The sequence below is a fragment of the Taudactylus pleione genome, unplaced genomic scaffold, assembly GCF_031769625.1.
Source record: "Taudactylus pleione unplaced genomic scaffold, aTauple2 ptg000400l, whole genome shotgun sequence".
Taxonomy (NCBI): Eukaryota; Metazoa; Chordata; class Amphibia; order Anura; family Myobatrachidae; genus Taudactylus; species Taudactylus pleione.
Window position 1 is genome coordinate 6,865,142 of NW_028284802.1, and position 23,324 is coordinate 6,888,465.

At 45.1% G+C, this 23,324-nt stretch overlaps 1 protein-coding gene across 1 annotated transcript in view; it reads left to right on the forward strand.

Moving 5' to 3' along the window:
* The window catches only part of LOC148506618 (complement factor B-like), a 139,621-nt gene that overhangs the window by 113,555 nt on the left and 2,742 nt on the right, over nucleotides 1-23,324 (forward strand). The window contains exons 15-17 of the mRNA XM_088446702.1: nucleotides 4-107; nucleotides 14,411-14,543; nucleotides 22,038-22,087. Of these exons, the coding sequence (XP_088302828.1) occupies nucleotides 4-107; nucleotides 14,411-14,543; nucleotides 22,038-22,087 (287 nt within the window). The remainder of the gene's footprint in view (nucleotides 1-3; nucleotides 108-14,410; nucleotides 14,544-22,037; nucleotides 22,088-23,324) is intronic.

A 23,324-nucleotide genomic window follows, 5' to 3' on the forward strand; every position in this document is an offset into this window, starting at 1 on the left:
TAGAAAATACATTACTTTCGAAAGAACTGGTCCCAGCCATTTTTATTGCTGAGGAAAAGAAGAATGAACCGTTTGAGATGAATGTTCAAATAAAGCGAGGGGCTAAGGTACTGAGACAAATAACGTAATGATGCTGCACTTGCTTATGTGCAAACACTCGCAATTCAGCACCTGTATTCTTACTATACATGCAACCTCGACTCGAGCATCCAGATCATTCTGCTACAAAGGTGCATCATCGTCAGCGTTGTCACTTTTATGTCAATACATATTTTAATTCCTGGGTTTTTAGTTACGTCTGATTACTACTATAAATGTGAGGCTTATTTGTTATTATATACTGTATTTTATATTGTTGACATATTTAGCAACATATTTCACCACATATTGCTACATATTAATGCACATATTTTGCAAAAAGGGCACCACATAAAAATCCCAGCCCTAGTCACCCCCTTCCCCCGGCCACTTCTCAACGACCCTGCTGTCTCTTATACCAGTATATATATATATATATATATATACTGTATGTGTGTGTGTAAATATATATAATGTATGTATGTGTATATATATATATATGTGTGTAGATATATATATATATATATATATAATGAGGGGATAAACAATAGCTGGTAAGGGGCCACGTCATTTGAACGAGGTGACCGTATGCTTTCATGTCCCCACATGTACAGGTGGAACAATGGGGGTGATAGGACACTTAGACCCGTATTCAATTAGAGGCGAAAAGTCGGAGAGTTTTCGCCTGTCCGACTTTTCGCCTCATTCGCCTGTTTCATAGGCAAATTCATTCCGTGCGCGTCCCTGCTTTTCGCCTAATTCAATTGCAAAACAGGCGAAAACGGAAATAGGCGAATGCGGAACAGGCGAAAAGTACTGAAAGAATTGGGGAAATCAGTCTGTACCCCAGAAAAAGATGCACTAACATAGGAAATCAATACAGATGTGTACTAATTAGGGGTGTGCACCGGCCACTTTTCGTGTTTTGTGTTTTGGTTTTGGATCTGGATCTTTCTTCGTGTTTTGGATCTGGATTGGTTTTGCCAAAACCACCCTTCTGTGTTTTGGGTTCTGGGTTTTGTGTTTTGGATCTGTATTTTTTTTTAAAAAAGCATAAAAACAGCTAAAATCACAGAATTTGTAGGTTTTTCTGCTCCTATGCTATTATTAACCTCAATAACCTTAATTTCCACTCATTTCCAGTCCATTCTGAACACCTCACACCTCACAATAGTGTTTTTATGTCCAAAACGTTGCACCGAGGTAGCTGGATGACTATGCTAAGCGACACGAGTGGGCGGCACAAACACGTGACCCATCTAGGCGTGAAACTGCAGTGGCAGACAGGATGGCAGTTTGAAAAACTAGGCCCCAAACTGTACATAATGCAAAGAAAAAAAGAGGTGCAAGATGGAATTGTCCTTGGGCCCTCCCACCCACCCTTATGTTGTATAAACAGGACATGCACACTTTAACAAACCAATCATTTCAGCGCCAGGGTCTGCCACACAACTGTGGCTGAAATGATTGGTTCGTTTGGGCCCCCACAAAACAAGCTGGCAATTAATGTGTCCCTGCACAAACTGGCTCTATGGAGGCAAGATGTCATCCTCATCCTCCTCATCCACCGATTCCTCACCCTCTTCAGTGTGTACATCCTCATCCTCACAAAGTATTAACTCGTCCCCACTTGAATCCACCACCACAGGTCCCTCTGTACCTTCTGGAGGCTGGTCTCCCTGGAAGAGCTGATAATTCATTTTGATGAACATCATCTTCTCCACATTCTGTGGAAGCAACCTCCTACGCCTTTCGCTGACAAGGTTCCCGGCTGCACTAAACACTCTTTCGGAGTACACACTGGAGGGGGGGCAACTCAGGTAAAATAGAGCCAGTTTGTACAGGGGCCTCCAAATTGCCTCTTTTTCCTGCCAGTACAGGTATGGACTGTCTGCCATGCCTACTTGGATGCTGTCACCGATGTAATCCTCCACCATTCTGTCAATGGTGACAGTATCATATGCAGTGACAGTAGACATGTCAGAAATTGTTGCCAGGTCCTTCAGTCCGGATCAGATGTCCAAACTTGGTCCTGCCTGCCCTGCATCACCGCCAGCGGGTTGCTTAGGATACCTAAGTTTTTTCCTGGCAGCCCCAGTTGCAGGAGAAAATGAAGAAGGAGCCGTTGACGTGTCACGTTCCGCTTCAGCTGACAGTGTGTTCACCAGCAGGTCTTTGCACCTCTGCAGGCTTGTGTCGGCCGGAAAGAGAGACACCACATAGGCTTTAAACCTAGGATCGAGCACGGTGGCCAAAACGTAGTGGTCTGATTTCAACAGATTGACCACCCTGGAATCCTGGCAAAGCGAATGAAGGGCTTCATCCACAAGTCCCACATGCCGAGCGGAATCGCTCCGTCTTAGCTCCTCCTTCACTTTCTCCAGCTGCTTCTGCAAAAGCCTGATGAGGGGAATGACCTGACTCAAGCTGGCAGTGTCTGAACTGACTTCACGTGTGGCAAGTTCGAAGGGCTGGAGAACCTTGCACAACACGGAAATCATTCTCCACTGCGCTTGAGTCAGGTGCATACCCCCTCCTTTGCCTATGTCATAGGTGGATGTATAGGCTTGTATGGCCTTTTGCTGCTCCTCCATCCTCTGAAGCATATAGAGGGTTGAGTTCCACCGCGTCACAACCTCTTGCTTCAGGTGATGGCGGGGCAGGTTCAAGAGTGTTTGCTGGCGCTCCAGTCTTCGGCACGCAGTCGCTGAATGGCGAAAGTGGCCAGAAATTTTTCGGGCCACCCAAAGCGTCTCCTGCACGCCCCTGTCGCTTTTCAGAAAATTCTGCACCACCAAGTTTATTGTGTGAGCAAAACATGGGACGTGCTGGAATTTGCCCAGATGTAATGCCCGCACAATATTGGTGGCGTTGTCAGATATCACAAATCCCCAGGAGAGTCTAAGTGGGGTAAGCCACTGGGCGATGATTTCCCTCAGTTTCTCTAAGAGGTTGTCGGCGGTGTGCCTCTTACTGAAACCGGTGATACACAGCGTAGCCTGCCTTGTAACGAGCTGGCATTTCTGAGATGCTGCTACTGGTGACGCTGCTGCTGTTGCTGCGTAAGGTGATACATCTACCCAGTGGGCTGTCACAGTCATATAGTCCTTAGTCTGCCCTGTTCCACTTGTCCACATGTCCGTGGTTAAGTGGACATTGTGTACAACGGCATTTTTCAGGACACTGAGGACACTTTTTCTGACGTTTCTGTACAGTCTCGGTATCGCCTGCCTAGTGAAGTGGAATCTAGACGGGATTTGGAACCGGGGACACACTACCTCCATCAATTGTCTAAATCCCACTGCACTAATGGCGGATACCGGACGCACGTCTAACACCAACATAGCAGTCAAGGCCTCAGTTATACGTTTTGCTTCAGGATGACTGCTGTCGTACTTCATCCTCCTCGCTAAGGACTGTTGGAGGGTCAATTGTTTAGTAAAAGTAGTGGTGTTCCTACTTCCTCTCTGGGATGATGAACGACTCCCAGCAGCAGCAACAGCAGCAGCGGCAGCAGTAGGCGTAGCAATGCAGGATCCTCCAGAGGAATCCCGGATAGGAGAGTCAGTCATGCCAGTGACATGGCCTGCAGGACTACTTCCGATCCTGACTAAGGAGGAAATTGACGAGGAGGGAGTTGACGGTGTGGTTTGCAGGCGCTTGGATACAACAGGACAACGGGATTTAGGTGTCCCTGGACTGCTTACGGTCTTAGCCAAAGTTTCTGAACTTGACAGTAACTTTTTATGAACGCGCTGCAGGTGCCGTATAAGGGAGGATGTTCCTAGGTGGTTGACGTCCCTACCCCTACTTATTTCACCTTTACATATGGTACATATGGCAAGACAGTTGTTGTCCGGATTTGGATAGAAATATTGCCAGACCAAAGAGGTGGAATGTTTGGTCTTCTGCCCAGGCATGACCGTGATGGGCTTTTTCATCCCACGGACAACAACTGTCTCCCCCGGAGCCTGATTTAAACAAACCACATCACCATCAGAATCCTCCTCGCCAACTTCCTCCTCAGCGCCAGCTACACCAGTATCCTCATCCTGTTGTACTTCAACAGTGACATCTTCAATTTGCATATCAGCAAGTGGACTGTGGGTGCTCCTTTCAGCACTTGCAGGGGGCGTGCAAAGAGCCACCTCTTCCCGTCCAGTGCTGGGAAGGTCAGGCATCGCAACCACCACCACACTTGGACTCTCCTTGGGGATTTGTGATATCTTCTTAGAAAGCACAGTTCTTCGCTGTGCTTTTGCCAGCTTAACTCTTTTGATTTTTTTAGTGGGAGGAGGGCTTCCATCGTCATGTGAAGCTGAACTACTAGTCATGAACATACTAGGGATCGACCTTAGCCGTTCCTTGCCACTCCGTGTCGTAAATGGCATATTGGCAAGTTTACGTTTCTCTTCAGCTGATTTAAATGTCTTTTTCAAGGTCATTTTCCTGAACTTTGCCATTTGGGATTGTATGTGCCCTCTACTATGACATTGGGCATCGGCCTTGGCAGACGACGTTGATGGCATGTTATCGTCTATGTCATGACTAGTGGCAGCAGCTTCAGCACTAGGAGGAAGTGGTTCTTGATCTTTCTCTATTTTATTTTTATCGGAGAAAGTTTGGTCCTCCATTTATGTTATATCGATTTGATATATACGTGCGGCTAAACACAGAAAATAATTTTTTTTTTGGTTTGGACTGGAGTGTACTTTGTGGGTTACAGCACCCTTTAACGGTCAAGCCAGCCGGCCCTTTACTTATGACACAGGCGCACGCTTGGCACTACTTTGTTGATGCACGTGCGGCTACTGCGCACACAATTCACAAACACAGAAAATAATTTTTTTTTTGGTTTGGACTGGAGTGTACTTTGGGGGTTACAGCACCCTTTAACGGTCAAGCCAGCTGGCCCTTTACTTATGACACAGGCGCACGCTTGGCACTACTTTGTTGATGCACGTGCGGCTACTGCGCACACAATTCACAAACACAGAAAATAATTTTTTTTTTGGTTTGGACTGGAGTGTACTTTCGGGGGTTATAGCACCCTTAACGGTCAAGCCAGCCGGCCCTTTACTTATGACACAGGTGCACGCTTGGCACTACTTTGTTGATGCACGTGCGGCTACTGCGCACACAATTCACAAACACAGAAAATAATTTTTTTTTTGGTTTGGACTGGAGTGTACTTTCGGGGGTTACAGCACCCTTTAACGGTCAAGCCAGCCGGCCCTTTACTTATGACACAGGCGCACGCTTGGCACTACTTTGTTGATGCACGTGCGGCTACTGCGCACACAATTCACAAACACAGAAAATAATTTTTTTTTGGTTTGGACTGGAGTGTACTTTCGGGGGTTACAGCACCCTTTAACGGTCAAGCCAGCTGGCCCTTTACTTATGACACAGGCGCACGCTTGGCACTACTTTGTTGATGCACGTGCGGCTACTGCGCACACAATTCACAAACACAGAAAATAATTTTTTTTTGGTTTGGACTGGAGTGTACTTTCGGGGGTTACAGCACCCTTTAACGGTCAAGCCAGCCGGCCCTTTACTTATGACACAGGCGCACGCTTGGCACTACTTTGTTGATGCACGTGCGGCTACTGCGCACACAATTCACAAACACAGAAAATAATTTTTTTTTTGGTTTGGACTGGAGTGTACTTTGGGGGTTACAGCACCCTTTAACGGTCAAGCCAGCCGGCCCTTTACTTATGACACAGGCGCACGCTTGGCACTACTTTGTTGATGCACGTGCGGCTACTGCGCACACAATTCACAAACACAGAAAATAATTTTTTTTTTGGTTTGGACTGGAGTGTACTTTCGGGGGTTACAGCACCCTTAACGGTCAAGCCAGCCGGCCCTTTACTTATGACACAGGTGCACGCTTGGCACTACTTTGTTGATGCACGTGCGGCTACTGCGCACACAATTCACAAACACAGAAAATAATTTTTTTTTTGGTTTGGACTGGAGTGTACTTTCGGGGGTTACAGCACCCTTAACGGTCAAGCCAGCCGGCCCTTTACTTATGACACAGGCGCACGCTTGGCACTACTTTGTTGATGCACGTGCGGCTACTGCGCACACAATTCACAAACACAGAAAATAATTTTTTTTTGGGTTTGGACTGGAGTGTACTTTCGGGGGTTACAGCACCCTTAACGGTCAAGCCAGCTGGCCCTTTACTTATGACACAGGCGCACGCTTGGCACTACTTTGTTGATGCACGTGCGGCTACTGCGCACACAATTCACAAACACAGAAAATATATTATTTTTTTAGCACTTGGGGGGAGCACCCCTGATGGACAGAGCACCCCCTGGACAACACTACAGCACTCCTTTAGGACTGGGACACTGCACAGGACTTTGGAGTGGACACAGCCCCTATGGAGAACTGACTGCACAACACAGTCCAGCCAGCCCCTATGGACTTTGAAGTAGTGGACACAGCCCCTATTAACAACAGCAGCACAGCACAACACAGCCAGCCCCTATGGACTTTGAAGTAGTGGACAACAGCAGCACTACACTACACTACACTACACTACACAGCCCTAACTCCCACCCTCCCTCTTCACTGTCCACAGCCGAGTGAGAAAATGGCGCCGACGCGGGTACCTTATATAGGATCCAAAACCCGCGAGACTCGGAAGGCGGGATGATGACGTTTTGCCTCGATTTCAGATCCGAGTCAGGCGGGAAAAGTCGAGCCTGACTCGGATCGGACTCGGATCGGGGGGGCTCGGGGGGGTTCGGATTTCAGAAATCCGAACCCGCTCACCCCTAGTACTAATAGCCCTAATAAAGCTATTTTGGGTACTTACTGTAAGTTGTGTAAATTGCCTGCTATTAGCGTCTTTGTAAAAGTGGTGAAGAATGGAATAAAGCAGTATTTTTTGGTGAAAATAAGTAGGACCCATTTGGGGTACTTGAAAATAGGTGCTAGCATATTTTTATGTCTCTAAAGTGAAGTTTTTAAAAACTTGAAAAGTCCACCTTCTGCATGCACCTGCAATCCCAAAAACACCTGACCCATCCTTGCAGCCCCCAAGAAGCCTATTTCATTCGTTTTTATGCTTGTCCCCCCACTTTTTACATTTTCACCCCAAAAATGACATGTCTTTTTTGGGGTGTTCTTAGTTTTTTTTTTTGCAAATTTGTCCAAAGGGTTCTGAGTCATTTCCCCACGTTTGCACCCCCAAAAAAAAAAAAGATTTTGCATTTCTTTTCACCTGCTATTCAGTGGAGAAACTTGTTTGCCGAATTCAATGCATCAAGTTTCCGCTTAGGCGAAATCGTCATGGAATTGAATTAGGCAAAAAGTTTTTAGCGATATTTTCTAATGGAATCCGGCCCCGTAGTGGAAAATGTGTGTTTTCCACAGCACAGACTAATATGGCCCGGTGATCAGACAAATGATACTAGGGGGGTTGTGGGTGACATTATTGGGGTGATAGGGAGATTGCCCTCCCGTTTATATACAGAAAATGATTATTTTCCGCAGGAGAGGGTAACAATGCCTGCTGATCACAGGTGATCACCAGATAAACATTACCAAGGGTCCCCATTATTTCAAAGAAAGGAACCCCCTATTTCTAATGTGATTTTACCTTAATTGTTGAAAGCGAGGTTAGAGGAGATCTTCCCCCATCCCTGGATGCCATTATTTTCCTGTAGAGTAGGGGTTATTGCCTGGTGATCACACTGATCACCCGGCAATGGGAGTGATTCAAATAGTGGTGCTTTTTTCGATGTCTGTAGCATGATTATGTGCTTCCCTTTGTATATGATTATTTTTGGTCTTTCTGCCAGTTGTGCCTCCCTTAGGTTGGAGAGTCCTTCTGTGCCTGACACTAGGGCATCCTCTGTTATGTTCTATTGCATTGTTTTGACTCCCAGTGTTTTTTACTTCAGGTATCACAGGATGTGAATATGGCACCTCCGTGTGTCTGCTATAATTAACGGTGCCTCATGCCTCTGTTGAGACACCAAGGTGTCTCTTGTTATGTACTGTCTCATTGTTTTGACTCACGGTGGTTTTATTTCAGGTATCACAGTATGTAAATTTGGCACCTCCTCGTGTCTGCTATTAGTAATGGTGCCTCATGCCTCTGTTGAGACACCAGGTCATCCCCTGTTTTGTTTTGACTCACGGGGGGTAATTTTGCTAACAATCGTGTCCTACCCGTGTCTGTCCGTTTTTAAACACGGGTAGGAACGATCAGAATATGGAGTTTTTTTTTAAAAGAAATTAGAGAATTTACCAAGCTCCAGTGTTTGTCAGGATCATGTTTCTATATGGTGTATGTGATCGTTCCTACCCGTGTTTAATCCCTGTGTATCCTGTCCGTGTTTCCCTCCCGAACAAGCAGCCTGCACCAATCAGTGAGAGACGTGCAGGCTGATTGTGTGTTTGCAAGTGATTAAATGGTTAAATATTTTTTTAAAAAATGACATAAATTCCCTCCCCCAAAGCATAACCAGCCCCGGGCTCCTGAGCCAGTCCTTGTTCTAAAAACATGGGGTAAAAATGTGTAGGGTTCCCCCATATTTTAGGAACCAGCCCTGGGCTCCTGAGCCAGTCCTGGTTTTAAAATCAGGGGGGAAAAATGGTGTGGGGTTCCCCCATTTTTAAAACCAGCGCCGGACTCAAACCTAGCCGGGGTGTAATGCCACAGCCAGGGGACCCTTTTACCGGGGTCTCCCCGGCCAAAGCATTAACACCCCAAGCTAGTCAGCCCAAGCCGGGGATCTCAAGGGAGGTGGGAACACCCCCAATAAAGCCTAGGGTGCTTACGATACGGGGGACCCCTTTATTGTGAGCAAAGGAGGTCACGCCAAAACGGGGCCAAAAAGTCTTGCCATCAAAACTGCCGCGCTCAGGGAATCCCCTATTATCCCACAGTGGCAAATCAGGGTCGTATCCCTGTGGCTCAAGTAGTCCATTTGCAGCCATCCATATCTCAACTGCCTGATTCAGAATGGGGGCATAGGAGAAACTGCAGCGGGGTTAGTGCAGTTCCGGTTTGCTCACCTAAAAAGCCTAAGAGAGACCCCCTACCATTACTTTAATCCAATCAACTAAATGGACTAGTTGAGTTGCCAATAGAAGCGAAGATCAGGCAAGGCCAAAGCACCATAACTTATGGGCCTACAGAGAGTAGAAAGTTTAATTCTAGCCTTCCTATCACCCCAAATAAAGGAGGAGAGCAGGGCACTAATAACCTGGAACACATACTTGGGGATATATATGTGGGAATTTTGAAGTATATAAAAATATTCGGGTTGCATAATCATTTTATACTGCCCGTCAAACGGCCAAATTTCTTCCATAGGTGTATTTTCATTTTAAATGTCTCAGTGATGGGTGTAAGATTGAAAAGGACATAGTCCTGGGGCGTGCATGATACCCAGACACCCAAGTATTTAAAACAATCAGGTCCATTGGAGAGAGTGAGCTGGAATTTGAGCGATTGCGTAATAGGTGTAAGGTAGTGATACTTACACAGATTAAAACATTAAAACATGGGGCCTGATTCAGACCCACTCGCGAGCGGCTGTCCGCTCGCAAGTGGGTCGATGTTATGGACTGAGCATGCGCACGACGGAGGGAGCTCCGTCGTGCGCATGCGCCAGACGCGACGAGCGAAGGAAAGTCCTTCGCTCGTTGTGTCCGATCAAAGGGGGCGTGCTGTCAATGTTGATTGACAGCACGCCCCCTTTGGTGGGCGTGCCGGGGGCGTGCCTCCCTGACGGGGGCGTTCCCACGGGAACGCCTCCCGTCAGAAGCCGGCCCACTGACATCACTAGTGATGTCAGTGGGAGTGATTTTGGCTCTGATAGAGCCAAAATCACTCCGGAGCTTGCGGTTGAAAACCTCAACCGCAGGCTCCGGCTCGCAAATTCGATGGTCGCAATGGTCTCGACCATCGCGACCATCACAATGCACGCTCGTATAGCCTGTGGGTGGTGACCCACAGCTATACGAGCGTCCAGGAGGACGCTCCATGAAAATGGAGCCCGGCCCTCATACAGGTAAGAAATTGAATACCTTTAATTGGGGTTCAATAACTCTTGTTATTCATTTAACTTAAGGTCAATTCTCCAAAGTAACTGCAAAAATATGAATAGGGCAATATTCCTGTAGATTATAGTAAAGATAATTGAAAAACATAGATAACACTCAGATCCTCAGGATTACTTCTGCTGTCTGCGGCGCCTGTAATACACAGTGAACCCCAAATGAGAGTGTCCAGAAGTAGGGTGATATTGAATATAGATATGGGTATATGCTATCAGAGATGGTATTACAATAGAAAACACTCTGTTGTAACAGAGCACAGTGTATTACTGTACCTGAATGGAGATGAGATAAGTAGTATTACCTTACTTGAATAAAATGCAGGGTAGAAGGTGACCAGACAGACTGAGAAGTAGGAAACCCCTATGAGCGCACCACAGGGGAGTCCAGGAGTGGTTAAAAGAAGCGCATTTCACTGGGAGACTTGTTCTCTAAGCAGTTCTAAACGAAAAAGCAATCCCATCTCCATAAAACAGATATGTTAATATTAAGCCACAGATGTATTCACAAATTATATATTTATTATTATCCTTTATTTATATGGCACTGCAAGTGTTCCACCGCGCCTTACAGAGTACATAAACTAATAAGTGAACAAGAAACGAGTAACTTACAGTACATTACAGTGCAGGACAAGGACATGGTTTATATACATAGCTGCAATAGCGATTAAAGCACTCACAATAATTAGCAGGGAGTTAGCAGTCACGTGTTAGGTGCCCTAAAAAGCCTAAGAGAGACCCCCTACCATTACTTTAATCCAATCAACTAAATGGACTAGTTGAGTTGCCAATAGAAGCGAAGATCAGGCAAGGCCAAAGCACCATAACTTATGGGCCTACAGAGAGTAGAAAGTTTAATTCTAGCCTTCCTATCACCCCAAATAAAGGAGGAGAGCAGGGCATTAATAACCTGGAACACATACTTGGGGATATATATGTGGGAATTTTGAAGTATATAAAAATATTCGGGTTGCATAATCATTTTATACTGCCCGTCAAACGGCCAAATTTCTTCCATAGGTGTATTTTCATTTTAAATGTCTCAGTGATGGGTGTAAGATTGAAAAGGACATAGTCCTGGGGCGTGCATGATACCCAGACACCCAAGTATTTAAAACAATCAGGTCCATTGGAGAGAGTGAGCTGGAATTTGAGCGATTGCGTAATAGGTGTAAGGTAGTGATACTTACACAGATTAAAACATTAAAACATGGGGCCTGATTCAGACCCACTCGCGAGCGGCTGTCCGCTCGCAAGTGGGTCGATGTTATGGACTGAGCATGCGCACGACGGAGGGAGCTCCGTCGTGCGCATGCGCCAGACGCGACGAGCGAAGGAAAGTCCTTCGCTCGTTGTGTCCGATCAAAGGGGGCGTGCTGTCAATGTTGATTGACAGCACGCCCCCTTTGGTGGGTGTGCCGGGGGCGTGCCTCCCTGACGGGGGCGTTCCCACGGGAACGCCTCCCGTCAGAAGCCGGCCCACTGACATCACTAGTGATGTCAGTGGGAGTGATTTTGGCTCTGATAGAGCCAAAATCACTCCGGAGCTTGCGGTTGAAAACCTCAACCGCAGGCTCCGGCTCGCAAATTCGATGGTCGCAATGGTCTCGACCATCGCGACCATCACAATGCACGCTCGTATAGCCTGTGGGTGGTGACCCACAGCTATACGAGCGTCCAGGAGGACGCTCCATGAAAATGGAGCCCGGCCCTCATACAGGTAAGAAATTGAATACCTTTAATTGGGGTTCAATAACTCTTGTTATTCATTTAACTTAAGGTCAATTCTCCAAAGTAACTGCAAAAATATGAATAGGGCAATATTCCTGTAGATTATAGTAAAGATAATTGAAAAACATAGATAACACTCAGATCCTCAGGATTACTTCTGCTGTCTGCGGCGCCTGTAATACACAGTGAACCCCAAATGAGAGTGTCCAGAAGTAGGGTGATATTGAATATAGATATGGGTATATGCTATCAGAGATGGTATTACAATAGAAAACACTCTGTTGTAACAGAGCACAGTGTATTACTGTACCTGAATGGAGATGAGATAAGTAGTATTACCTTACTTGAATAAAATGCAGGGTAGAAGGTGACCAGACAGACTGAGAAGTAGGAAACCCCTTTGAGCGCACCACAGGGGAGTCCAGGAGTGGTTAAAAGAAGCGCATTTCACTGGGAGACTTGTTCTCTAAGCAGTTCTAAACGAAAAAGCAATCCCATCTCCATAAAACAGATATGTTAATATTAAGCCACAGATGTATTCACAAATTATATATTTATTATTATCCTTTATTTATATGGCACTGCAAGTGTTCCACCGCGCCTTACAGAGTACATAAACTAATAAGTGAACAAGAAACGAGTAACTTACAGTACATTACAGTGCAGGACAAGGACATGGTTTATATACATAGCTGCAATAGCGATTAAAGCACTCACAATAATTAGCAGGGAGTTAGCAGTCACGTGTTAGGTGCCCTTATGGGGAGTAAGGAGTAGAAGAAATAACACAATTGACTAAGGAACTCATTCAGACCCGTCACTAAGATGCATACTCTCGCTGCTGCTGATGGTATGCTTTGTGCGCATGCATATGCATCGCAGTGTGCGTGCGCATACCTTAGCGAAAGTTCACAATGCATTCGTGCGTTGCACATAGACAGCCCAGCAGAGTGAGTGACAGGAGAAGCTGTATGTAGGTGGGGGAGTGGAGGTGCCTGATCATCTCAGCAGCGTTTTAGAGGTGTGCATAATTATAAGACAGCATCATAGTACACGTCACCTGGCTTATTTTTACACTGAAGTTCTCGCTGTGGCAGGGTATGGTCAACCTCAAGCGCAGCGATAGCATCCGATGTATCGATGGTTGCATACACTTCCTGGACATGACGTGCACAAGTGGGCATCTTAAAACAGGCTGGGGGGTGTCTGCATACACTATGTGATCGCTCTCTTAGAAATACTGGGCGTGCTAATGCATTGCTGTGTGATAGCACTGCCTACGCAATTTGCGTACACATTGTGCGAGCGATCGCATCTAGCGAGCGGCTCTGAATCAGGACCTACCCACGGATTATATTCCAAGACTTACAGAAAACAAACAAAAAACTCCATCTGAGTTTTCATACTCAACCAAACTTGTGTTGGATTCCATTAACAATGTGCCCAGGCTCTCTTGCGGAAGGGAGATGAGATGTGTATTTGAGTCCATGGTGTAGATGTGAATGACCAGAGGCTTTAGTGTCGGCAATCATTTTCTCAAACCACAGGGAGGTGTCCCCGTGAATTGTAGTGTTATTGCCCTGTGAGAGCCTGGTGGGAAATCCTGTAGCTCTGTAGACAAAGAGGTTCCAGTATTTGTCCTGTGAGGCAGACAATTGTAACGGTATCAGTATGTTTTGCCGACGGCCGCACGGGCGGCGGTTCTAATCCCGACAGCAGAAGCCCGGCAAGGGTGAAGATCCCAAAGCTAGAAAGGTAAGTATTAACTAACCTATTTTTACCCCCTAACCCTCCTTTAGGGGTGCCTAACCCTAACCCTCCCCGCCAAGTGCCTAATCACCTTCCCCGCAGCCTAACCCTAAGTCTCCCGGGGGGGTGCCTAACCCTAACCCCACCTTCCCCTATCTTAACCCTAACCTCCCGGGGGTGGTACCCCGCCTAACCATAAGTCCCCCCCAGGAGCCCCTAACCTAAAATCCCCCCCCCCCCCCAGCGGCTGTCCGCGCCCGGCTTACCTTCGATCGGTACGCTGGGTGTCGGGCTCCCGGTGTAGGTCTAATGACAGGCGTCGGGATTTCGACGCCTGTCATTTGTACCTTGCCGGGATTAGACAGTCGGGAAGCCGACGGTCGGGATTTCGTCCCACTGCATCCCATTGGCAGTATCTGTGAGCACCGTGCAAAGATGCTGCTCTATGTACTGTTTAAAAATATTCTTACAATGATCTATGAGAGAACTCTCTTATAATGATATCTAAAACAGTAATATCACACTAACCCTGAGAAGTTTCTGAAATCAATCACATCAAAGCAAGTTTCTAGAATAGCTATTCAGAATGAGAGAGTCTATCGCAAACTATCATTATTATACACAGCTGAAGGTCATTACAGGCAACAATCAGTGTAATGATTGTGTGACACATGTCCTCTCCTTAACTCTATTCTTTTGTGTTTATTTGTGTCTCCGTTCTTGCATCTCATATCTCTCCTCCTCCTCCACAGTGGGAAGAATGCCTCTCAGATACCAAAAAAATAAAAGATTTTGAGAATGTGACCGATATTAATGATCTTGTGACCGACAAATTCTTATGCACAGGGGGAATAAATCCAGTAGTTGATCCTCAAACATGTAAAGGTAATTAATTATAATTAATTTATTATTATTATTACTATTATTAGTGTTCTTTCATTTTCTGCTACATGTGTTGTATATCTTTTAGTTTATCTAATTTGTAACTGCAATGTCTTATAATTTCTCTTCTTTGCAAACTAGATACTTATATATACAGTTTATTTTTTTCACTGCTTCCTATTCCCTCATGTTTAATTAATTACGGCTTTCCCCTTCTGGTTCTCTAGTGTATGCCTCCTGTACCTCCTATATATCTAACTGCTGCCTTCTGTGTATCTAATTGCTGCCTTCCTGTACCTTTTATATATCTAATTACTGTCTTCCATGTAACTTTTGTAGATCTAATTGCTGCCTTCCTGTACCTTCTGTGTATGTAATTGCTGCCTTCCTGTATCTTCTGTGTATCTATTTACTGTCTTCCTGTACCTTCTGTGTATCTAATTACTGCCTTCCTGTACCTTCTGTGTATCTAATTGCTGCCATCCTGTACCTTCTGTGTATCTAATTACTGCCTTCCTGTACCTTCTGTGTATCTATTTACTGCCTTCCTGTACCTTCAGTGTATCTAATTACTGCCTTCCTGTACCTTCTGTGTATCTATTTACTGCCTTCCTGTACCTTCAGTGTATCTAATTACTGCCTTCCTGTACCTTCTGTGTATCTAATTGCTGCCATCCTGTACCTTCTGTGTATCTAATTACTGCCTTCCTGTACCTTCTGTGTATCTAATTACTGCCTTCCTGTACCTTCTGTGTATCTAATTACTGCCTTCCTGTACCTTCTGTGTATCTAATTACTGCCTTCCTGTACCTTCTGTGTATCTAATTACTGCCTTCCTGTACCTTCTGTGTATCTAATTGCTGCCATCCTGTACCTTCTGTGTATCTAATTACTGCCTTCCTGTACCTTCTGTGTATCTAATTACTGCCTTCCTGTATCTTCTGTGTATCTATTTACTGCCTTCCTGTACCTTCTGTGTATCTAATTACTGCCTTCCTGTACCTTCTGTGTATCTAATTACTGCCTTCCTGTACCTTCTGTGTATCTAATTACTGCCTTCCTGTACCTTCTGTGTATCTAATTACTGTCTTCCTGTACCTTCTGTGTATCTAATTACTGCCTTCCTGTACCTTCTGTGTATCTAATTACTGTCTTCCTGTACCTTCTGTGTATCTAATTACTGCCTTCCTGTATCTTCTGTGTATCTATTTACTGCCTTCCTGTACCTTCTGTGTATCTAATTACTGCCTTCCTGTACCTTCTGTGTATCTAATTGCTGCCATCCTGTACCTTCTGTGTATCTAATTACTGCCTTCCTGTACCTTCTGTGTATCTAATTACTGCCTTCCTGTATCTTCTGTGTATCTATTTACTGCCTTCCTGTACCTTCTGTGTATCTAATTACTGCCTTCCTGTACCTTCTGTGTATCTAATTACTGCCTTCCTGTACCTTCTGTGTATCTAATTACTGCCTTCCTGTACCTTCTGTGTATCTAATTACTGTCTTCCTGTACCTTCTGTGTATCTAATTACTGTCTTCCTGTACCTTCTGTGTATCTAATTACTGCCTTCCTGTACCTTCTGTGTATCTAATTACTGTCTTCCTGTACCTTCTGTGTATCTAATTACTGCCTTCCTGTATCTTCTGTGTATCTATTTACTGCCTTCCTGTACCTTCTGTGTATCTAATTACTGCCTTCCTGTACCTTCTGTGTATCTAATTACTGCCTTCCTGTACCTCCTATATATTTAATTACTGCCTTCCCTTACCTTCTGTGTATCTAATTGCTGCCATCCTGTACCTTCTGTGTATCTAATTGCTTCCTTCCTGTACCTTCTGTGTATCTAATTACTGCCTTCCTGTACCTTCTGTGTATCTAATTACTGCCTTCCTGTACCTCCTGTATATTTAATTACTGCCTTCCTGTACCTTCTGTGTATCTAATTACTGCCTTCCTGTACCTTCTGTGTATCTAATTACTGTCTTCCTGTACCTTCTGTGTATCTAATTACTGCCTTCCTGTATCTTCTGTGTATCTATTTACTGCCTTCCTGTACCTTCTGTGTATCTAATTACTGCCTTCCTGTACCTTCTGTGTATCTAATTACTGCCTTCCTGTACCTCCTATATATTTAATTACTGCCTTCCCTTACCTTCTGTGTATCTAATTGCTGCCATCCTGTACCTTCTGTGTATCTAATTGCTTCCTTCCTGTACCTTCTGTGTATCTAATTACTGCCTTCCTGTACCTTCTGTGTATCTAATTACTGCCTTCCTGTACCTCCTGTATATTTAATTACTGCCTTCCCTTACCTTCTGTGTATCTAATTGCTGCCATCCTGTACCTTCTGTGTATCTAATTACTGTCTTCCTGTACCTTCTGTGTATCTAATTACTGCCTTCCTGTATCTTCTGTGTATCTAATTACTGCCTTCCTGTACCTTCTGTGTATCTAATTACTGCCATCCTGTACCTTCTGTGTATCTAATTGCTTCCTTCCTGTACCTCCTGTACATTTAATTACTGCCTTCCTGTAACACCTGTATATTTATTGCCCATCTGTGCCTTCTGTGTATCTAATTACTGCCTTCCTGTACTTACTGCATATCTAATTACTGGCTTCTTGTACCTTCTGTATATCTAATTACTGCCTTCCTGTAACGCTTGTAGATCTAATTACTGCCTTCCTGTAACACCTGTATATTTAATTATTGCCTTCCTGTACCTCCTGTATATTTAATTACTGCCTTCCTGTACCTCCTGTATATTTAATTATTGCCCATCTGTGCCTTCTGTGTATCTAAATACTGCCTTCCTGTACTTACTGTGTATCTAATTATTGCCTTCCTGTACCTCCTATATATATAATTATTGCCTTCCTGTACCTCCTATATATTTTATTATTGCCTTCCCTGCATTCTTATGCCTTTTGTGTATCTAATTACTGCCTTCCTGTACCTGCTGTATATCTAATTACTGCATCCTGTACCCTCAGTATGTCTAATTACATAAGAATATGTATAAGGATTGAGGCAGATGTATTATTGCAGGTGGGGGAAATTAGATGACCAGCAGCATTAAGGATATAATAAAATTAGAGAGTGGTCAGACATGAGATTACAGTAGTATACAGTAGATGGGAAATGATTAGTACATGATGAAACTTTTGGTGGCATTAGGGGGTGAGTAAGGGTCAGATCCTTGACATATTCAGAAGGTGAAAGAAGCAAGATTGAGATCAGGTCTAATTGGGGAGCAAAGAATAGAGTGGAGTAAAAAATGGCACTGTGTCAGTAGACATGAGGAAAAAAAGAGACATTGAGAAATTAGTAAGTTTACTCTTGACCATATTAAATGTCAGGAAGAGCTGGTGCAAACAGGAGAGGATCTGATAGAAAGGCAGTTGGATATACAAGAGAGGATGGAGGGAGAGTAGGGGAGGAGAGGTAGATTTTAGGGTCATAACCATATAGATGATATTGGATGCTGAAGGAGCCGATGAGATTTCCAAGGAAGAAGGTCTACAGGGAGAAGAAAGGAAGGTCAAGAATGGACCCTGCAGGAGAGGGTGGCAGTTGAAGATGGAATCCGATTTGAAGACTGAAAAGGAGGAGAGGCTAATGGAGAGAATTGTGACAAGGAGAGTGTAGTTAACAGTGTCAAAAGCAGAAGACTTTTAAAGGAGGATGTAGAGATACAAATTATCCTTTGATTTAGTAGAGAAGGTCATTGGTTACCTGGGTGAGATTTGTTTCAGTGGAGTGGAAGGGGCGGAATCCATATTCAATAGAGTTGAGAAGGGAATAGGGGGAAAGGTATAAAGTGAGGCAGAGGTAGACAATACTCTCACTAAGTTTGGAGATACAGCAGTATAGGGAAGGAGAAAGTTAGGGCGGTAGTTAGAGAGAGTTAGGGGTAAATTTACTAAGATGGGAGTTCTATCAAGAAGTGATGTTGCTCATAGCAACCAAACAGATTCCAGGTATTATCTTCTAGAAGGTGCTAGATAAATGAGAAGTAGATCTGATTGATTGCTATGGGCAACATCACTTTATAAATAGAACTCCCATCTTAGTAAACTTACCCCTTAGGGTTAATTGTGAGTTTCGTAAGGAAATGGCATATTTGAAGGAAGAAGGGACAGAGCTGGAAGAGAGGGACAGATTGAATAGATAGGCAAGATGGAAGCAAGCATCAGGAGAAAGGGGTAAGAGAAGTCTCGATGGAACTGGGACAAGTAAAAGGGGGTAAATGAAAGAGGAGGATATGTACATCATCCCTGGTGGAGGGGGAGAAGTCAGAAAGGATGGGAAGGCAGGTGAGCGAGGGGAGCAATGGATAGGAGGAGACTGGGGAAAGAGGTCGTGTTCTGGATGGTATCAGTTTTGGTAGTAAAGCAGGTGAAGAAGTCAGTAACAGACAGGAAGGAGGATTTGGGGAATGTGGTTTTGGTCAAGAGCAGCAAAGTTGCACTTAGTGAGCATAACCTCTGGACTGGAAGGGAAAAGGTCAAATGAGCAAAGGTTAGAAGATGGTAATCATGTGGGAAGAAGGGCCAAGTTATTAAAGGCAGAGATGTTACAACAGTGGTACTTCACTACTGTAGATCAAGAAAATGACTGTTAGGGTGGGCTGGGGTGGATGTCCATTGGATAAGGTCAAAGTAGGAGATGAGGAAGGGCAGATTACAAGCACAGGCACTCGTGAAATTGTCTAATGCGATAGTAAAGTCTCCCAGTATAAGATAGGGAAGTTCGGCAAATAGAATATGACTTAGGGGGCAATAAACACCATGACAGGGAGGGTTCGGAGGGTAGGACACAGAAGGTGCAGAAAGAAGAGAGAAAGATCCTGCACCACCACATGTCCGTTACCAGGGCAAGAAGGAAGAGAGAAAGAGAGAACGCTGAATGAGAGAGCAGTAGTAGCAATTGGGTAGAACCAGTGATGGGGAGGAGCTTAAAAAATAACACTTGGCAGCTGGTACACACCCCAAACATTGTTCCCTTTTTATTTCCACTCCCCGTTACTCCTCACAAAACGGCCCCTGCCTGTCAATCACTTGTTAATAAATCTTCTGGGCTAGAATATTTGTAATTCAATGGCCACACGTGCGCATTGTGGCTGTGATGCATCCACAGTCGGATGTTAATCACTCAAATGTGTGATCATTGACATAGCGTGCAACTGAGAATAAAGCACTTAGGACCTCATTCAGAGTCGGTCGCGAGCGCCGATGTGCTCGTAACCGACTTGATGGTTTGGCCTGCGCACGCGCAGCGGCCGCACTGCGTGTGCGCAAGCCCCGGAGCGACAGAGAAACTCTGTCGCTCCGGAGCTCACTACCAAAGGGGCGGCTGTCGTTGTTGATCGACAGCTGCCCCCGTTTGGTAGGCGGGCCGGGGGGGTCGTTTCCAAAACGGAGGCGTTCCTTTACGAACGCCTACCATTTCGTGGGTGGCCGCAATGACATCATCAGTGATGTCAGTGGGGAGCTTCCTGCTCCATCAGAGCAGGAAGCTCCCTGGGGCTTACGAGTGCCCAGACCCTACCCTAGGGTCTGGTCGTAAGCCCTGATGGGCGCGATGGTGATCACCATCGCGACCATCAACCTGGTCAGTCGTTAAGCTGTGGGTGGTAACCCACAGCCTAACAATCGACAAGGAGGTGGCCATTCAGGATGCAAGCGGCCACCCTGATTCTGTGCGACCGCTTGCATCTAACGACCGCCTCTGAATGAGGTCCTTAGTGCCCTCTCTTCTCCTTCTAAAATAATCAAAAAACTATATTGACATTCTGGTGTTGACATGTTAAATGTTGACATTATGGCCCTCATTCAGAGCCACTCGCTATCGGCAGTACGCTCGTTCCGAGCGATGTTCGCACATCTGCGCATGCGTACGGTTTTTAGTACGCATTCGCGAACCAGTCAGTGCGGCCGAAATTCATGTGCTCGCAAAATAGCGAATGCCTGCTAATTTGAGTGACAGAATGAGGCGTATGTGGGTGGTAACAGGGGAAGGTGCTTGAAAACGGGGAGTGGAGATCCGATCGCAGGCGTGCTTAAAGGTCAAAACGGGCGTTTTATGGGTGTGCATATTTAAAACAGCAGCGTCATTGACCACGTCACTGGGTTTTTTTTAAGCCAGAACTGCTCGCAAAATTGTGGTAGCAAAAACCAACCACAAGAATAGCGAGCAGCTCATACCCTGTTCGATGTACTCGATTAATCTAATAAATAGCGGACATGACGTAGGATGCGAGCGGCCAGGGGGCGTAGTTTCCCAAAAAACGACCGCAAGTTTTGTACGCTCGTTCAGACCTAGAGGCGTGAACAGACCTCAAACAGCGAACGGTTCATTTGAATAGCCACCCCTATTTTCAGGACGAGCGAGCGCTAATTGCGTCCGGCTCTGAATCAGGCCCTATGAACATAACGTGACATTTTGTTAAGGTTGTCATGTTGATTGCCAAACTAAAGTCCATGATGACTGTCGACATTCTGTTGACTTTTCATGCCACACCCATCATATATATGCAGCCGACCCTGTCAGTCTATGCTCTTACTGTACTTGTACAAGTGATGCCTCCCTTCCCTGTCCCGTCTCATTAGGCTGAAGTTGGTGTAAGGGCCAAAATAATGCAACGCATCAGAAATGCAGTTATGCAATTCGTAGAGAGATTTTATGCAAATTATGTGATGCAATCTGTCATTGGCTTCAATCTGCCTCAGCCCCTTGTCCCTTTCATACTTTGCTTGTGTCTCCTTTTTTCATCTCTTTCTCACTGTGGGCCTGATTCAGAGTCGCTCGTAAGCGGCTGCTCGTTCGCTCTAAGCGATGTTCGCACAACTGCGCATTTGTATGGGTTGTAATGCGCATGCGCCAACCAGTCATTGCGGCCGGAAATTGTGCACTCGCAAAACAGCGAGGGGCTGCTAATTTGAGTGACAGAATGTACCGTTTGTGGGTGGTAACAGGGGAAGGTGCTTGAAAACGGGGGAGTGGAGATCCGAACGCAGGCGTGCCTAACGGTCAAAGGGGCGTTTAATGGGAGTGCATAATTAGTAAAGGAGCGTCATCGACCACGTCACTTGGTTGTCTTTTAGCCTGAACTGCTCGCAGTGATTGCGGTAGGAAAAACCTACCACAAGCACTGTGAGCAGTTCAGATGCCTTTCGATGTTCCCGATTAATCTAATAAATACCGGAGATGACGTGTGATGCGAACGGCAAAGGGGCGTCTTTACAAAATAGCGAGCGCATTTTTCGTTCGCTCGCTCAGACATAGAGGCGTCAACAAACTGCAAAGAGCGAGCGCTCAATTTAAATAGCCGGCCGCTTTTTTAGAACGACCGTCCGTAAATAGCCTCCGGCTCTGAATCAGGCCCTGTGTTCTGTGTTTGTTCTCATGTTTTTTGTATGTTTTCTCTTCTTTCTTCGGCTAAAATGCTGAAACTAAATTATATCTACGTATTTTTTTTTGTGCCTACTGCAGGAGATTCTGGAGGTCCTCTTCTTGTGCCTTTCAAAAAACGTTTTATCCAGGCAAGTTAATGAGAAGTCTCACTTATAACCAAAATGATTTTTAAATATCAGATATTGCAACATTTATTTTAGGTATATTTTCAACTTATTTCTCTGGTGACCCTTTTGTTATTAACCCCCCTCCCTGTTCTGCCCTTATTTTAATGGTAACTGTATGTCATGCATGTGTTGCAAGCCCTTTATGTTAGAGATTTTGCTCTTGTATTATTTTCATTTTAAATGTTAGACCAGCACTTCACTTATACCCCTTTTACACCGGAGCTAAAACCCGGCTTATTGAAGGGTTAACCCGGGCAGCTCCCTGGTGTAAAAGGGGAGAGGGTTGGATCGCCAGGTTGAGTGACCCGGCAATCCAACCCAGGTAACTGGCAGGGTTTAATACGGGCATAGCCCGTGAAACCCTGCTGTGAGAACAGTGCACTCCGGGTCACGATGACCTGGAGTGCGCTGCAAGCCGGCCGATTGGTCCGGCTTAGTGGCGCTTGGAGATGACGTCATCTCCAAGCGACCACTTACACGCCGGAAAAGCCGGGTCTCCAAGCGACCACAGACCCGACTCCGAGTCGGCGCCGGCAAAATTCCGGGTCTGATCCGGATAGGAACCCTGTTCCAACTCCGGGTCAGACCCGGAATTTTGGTGGAAAAGGGGTATTAGACTATTTAATCAAAAACAACCACCTGGTTTAGTTTAATAATATTAAAACCTCCCCTATTCCTATCACACAAATAATATTACATTTGTTAGCACCACAACTAAGATTTGAGTCACCCTTAGGGAGTTCTTTACTTCTCTATATATTTCAGAATATAACTCCACCATTTACTTTAATCAGATCTAATGTCATCCCAACAATATCTACCTTAAAATGTTAAAAAGTAACAAACTAGAATTCGACAAATGCGAAGTAAGAAAACAGACTCAGGACTTACTACTTTTTTGATTTAATATTTCAAAAATATCCACAATTAAGTACAAAACACCCAAATTACCTACAAATAGTATAAATTGGACAAAATTGTCTAAAAGAGTAAGAATAAAAAAACAGAAATTAGCACAATTACAATGTCCCATTGGCAGGGGTAGCCAGAAAGGAATGTCACACTTCAGTAGGATAAATGACCCCTTAGGATATGACAGAGTTTGTGTGTGTGACATGGTATTTTATGCAGGTTTGTGTCCCTCCTGCTCTGGTTTTCGTTGGCCAGTTCAATGTGAATGCAAAATAGCTATGATTGG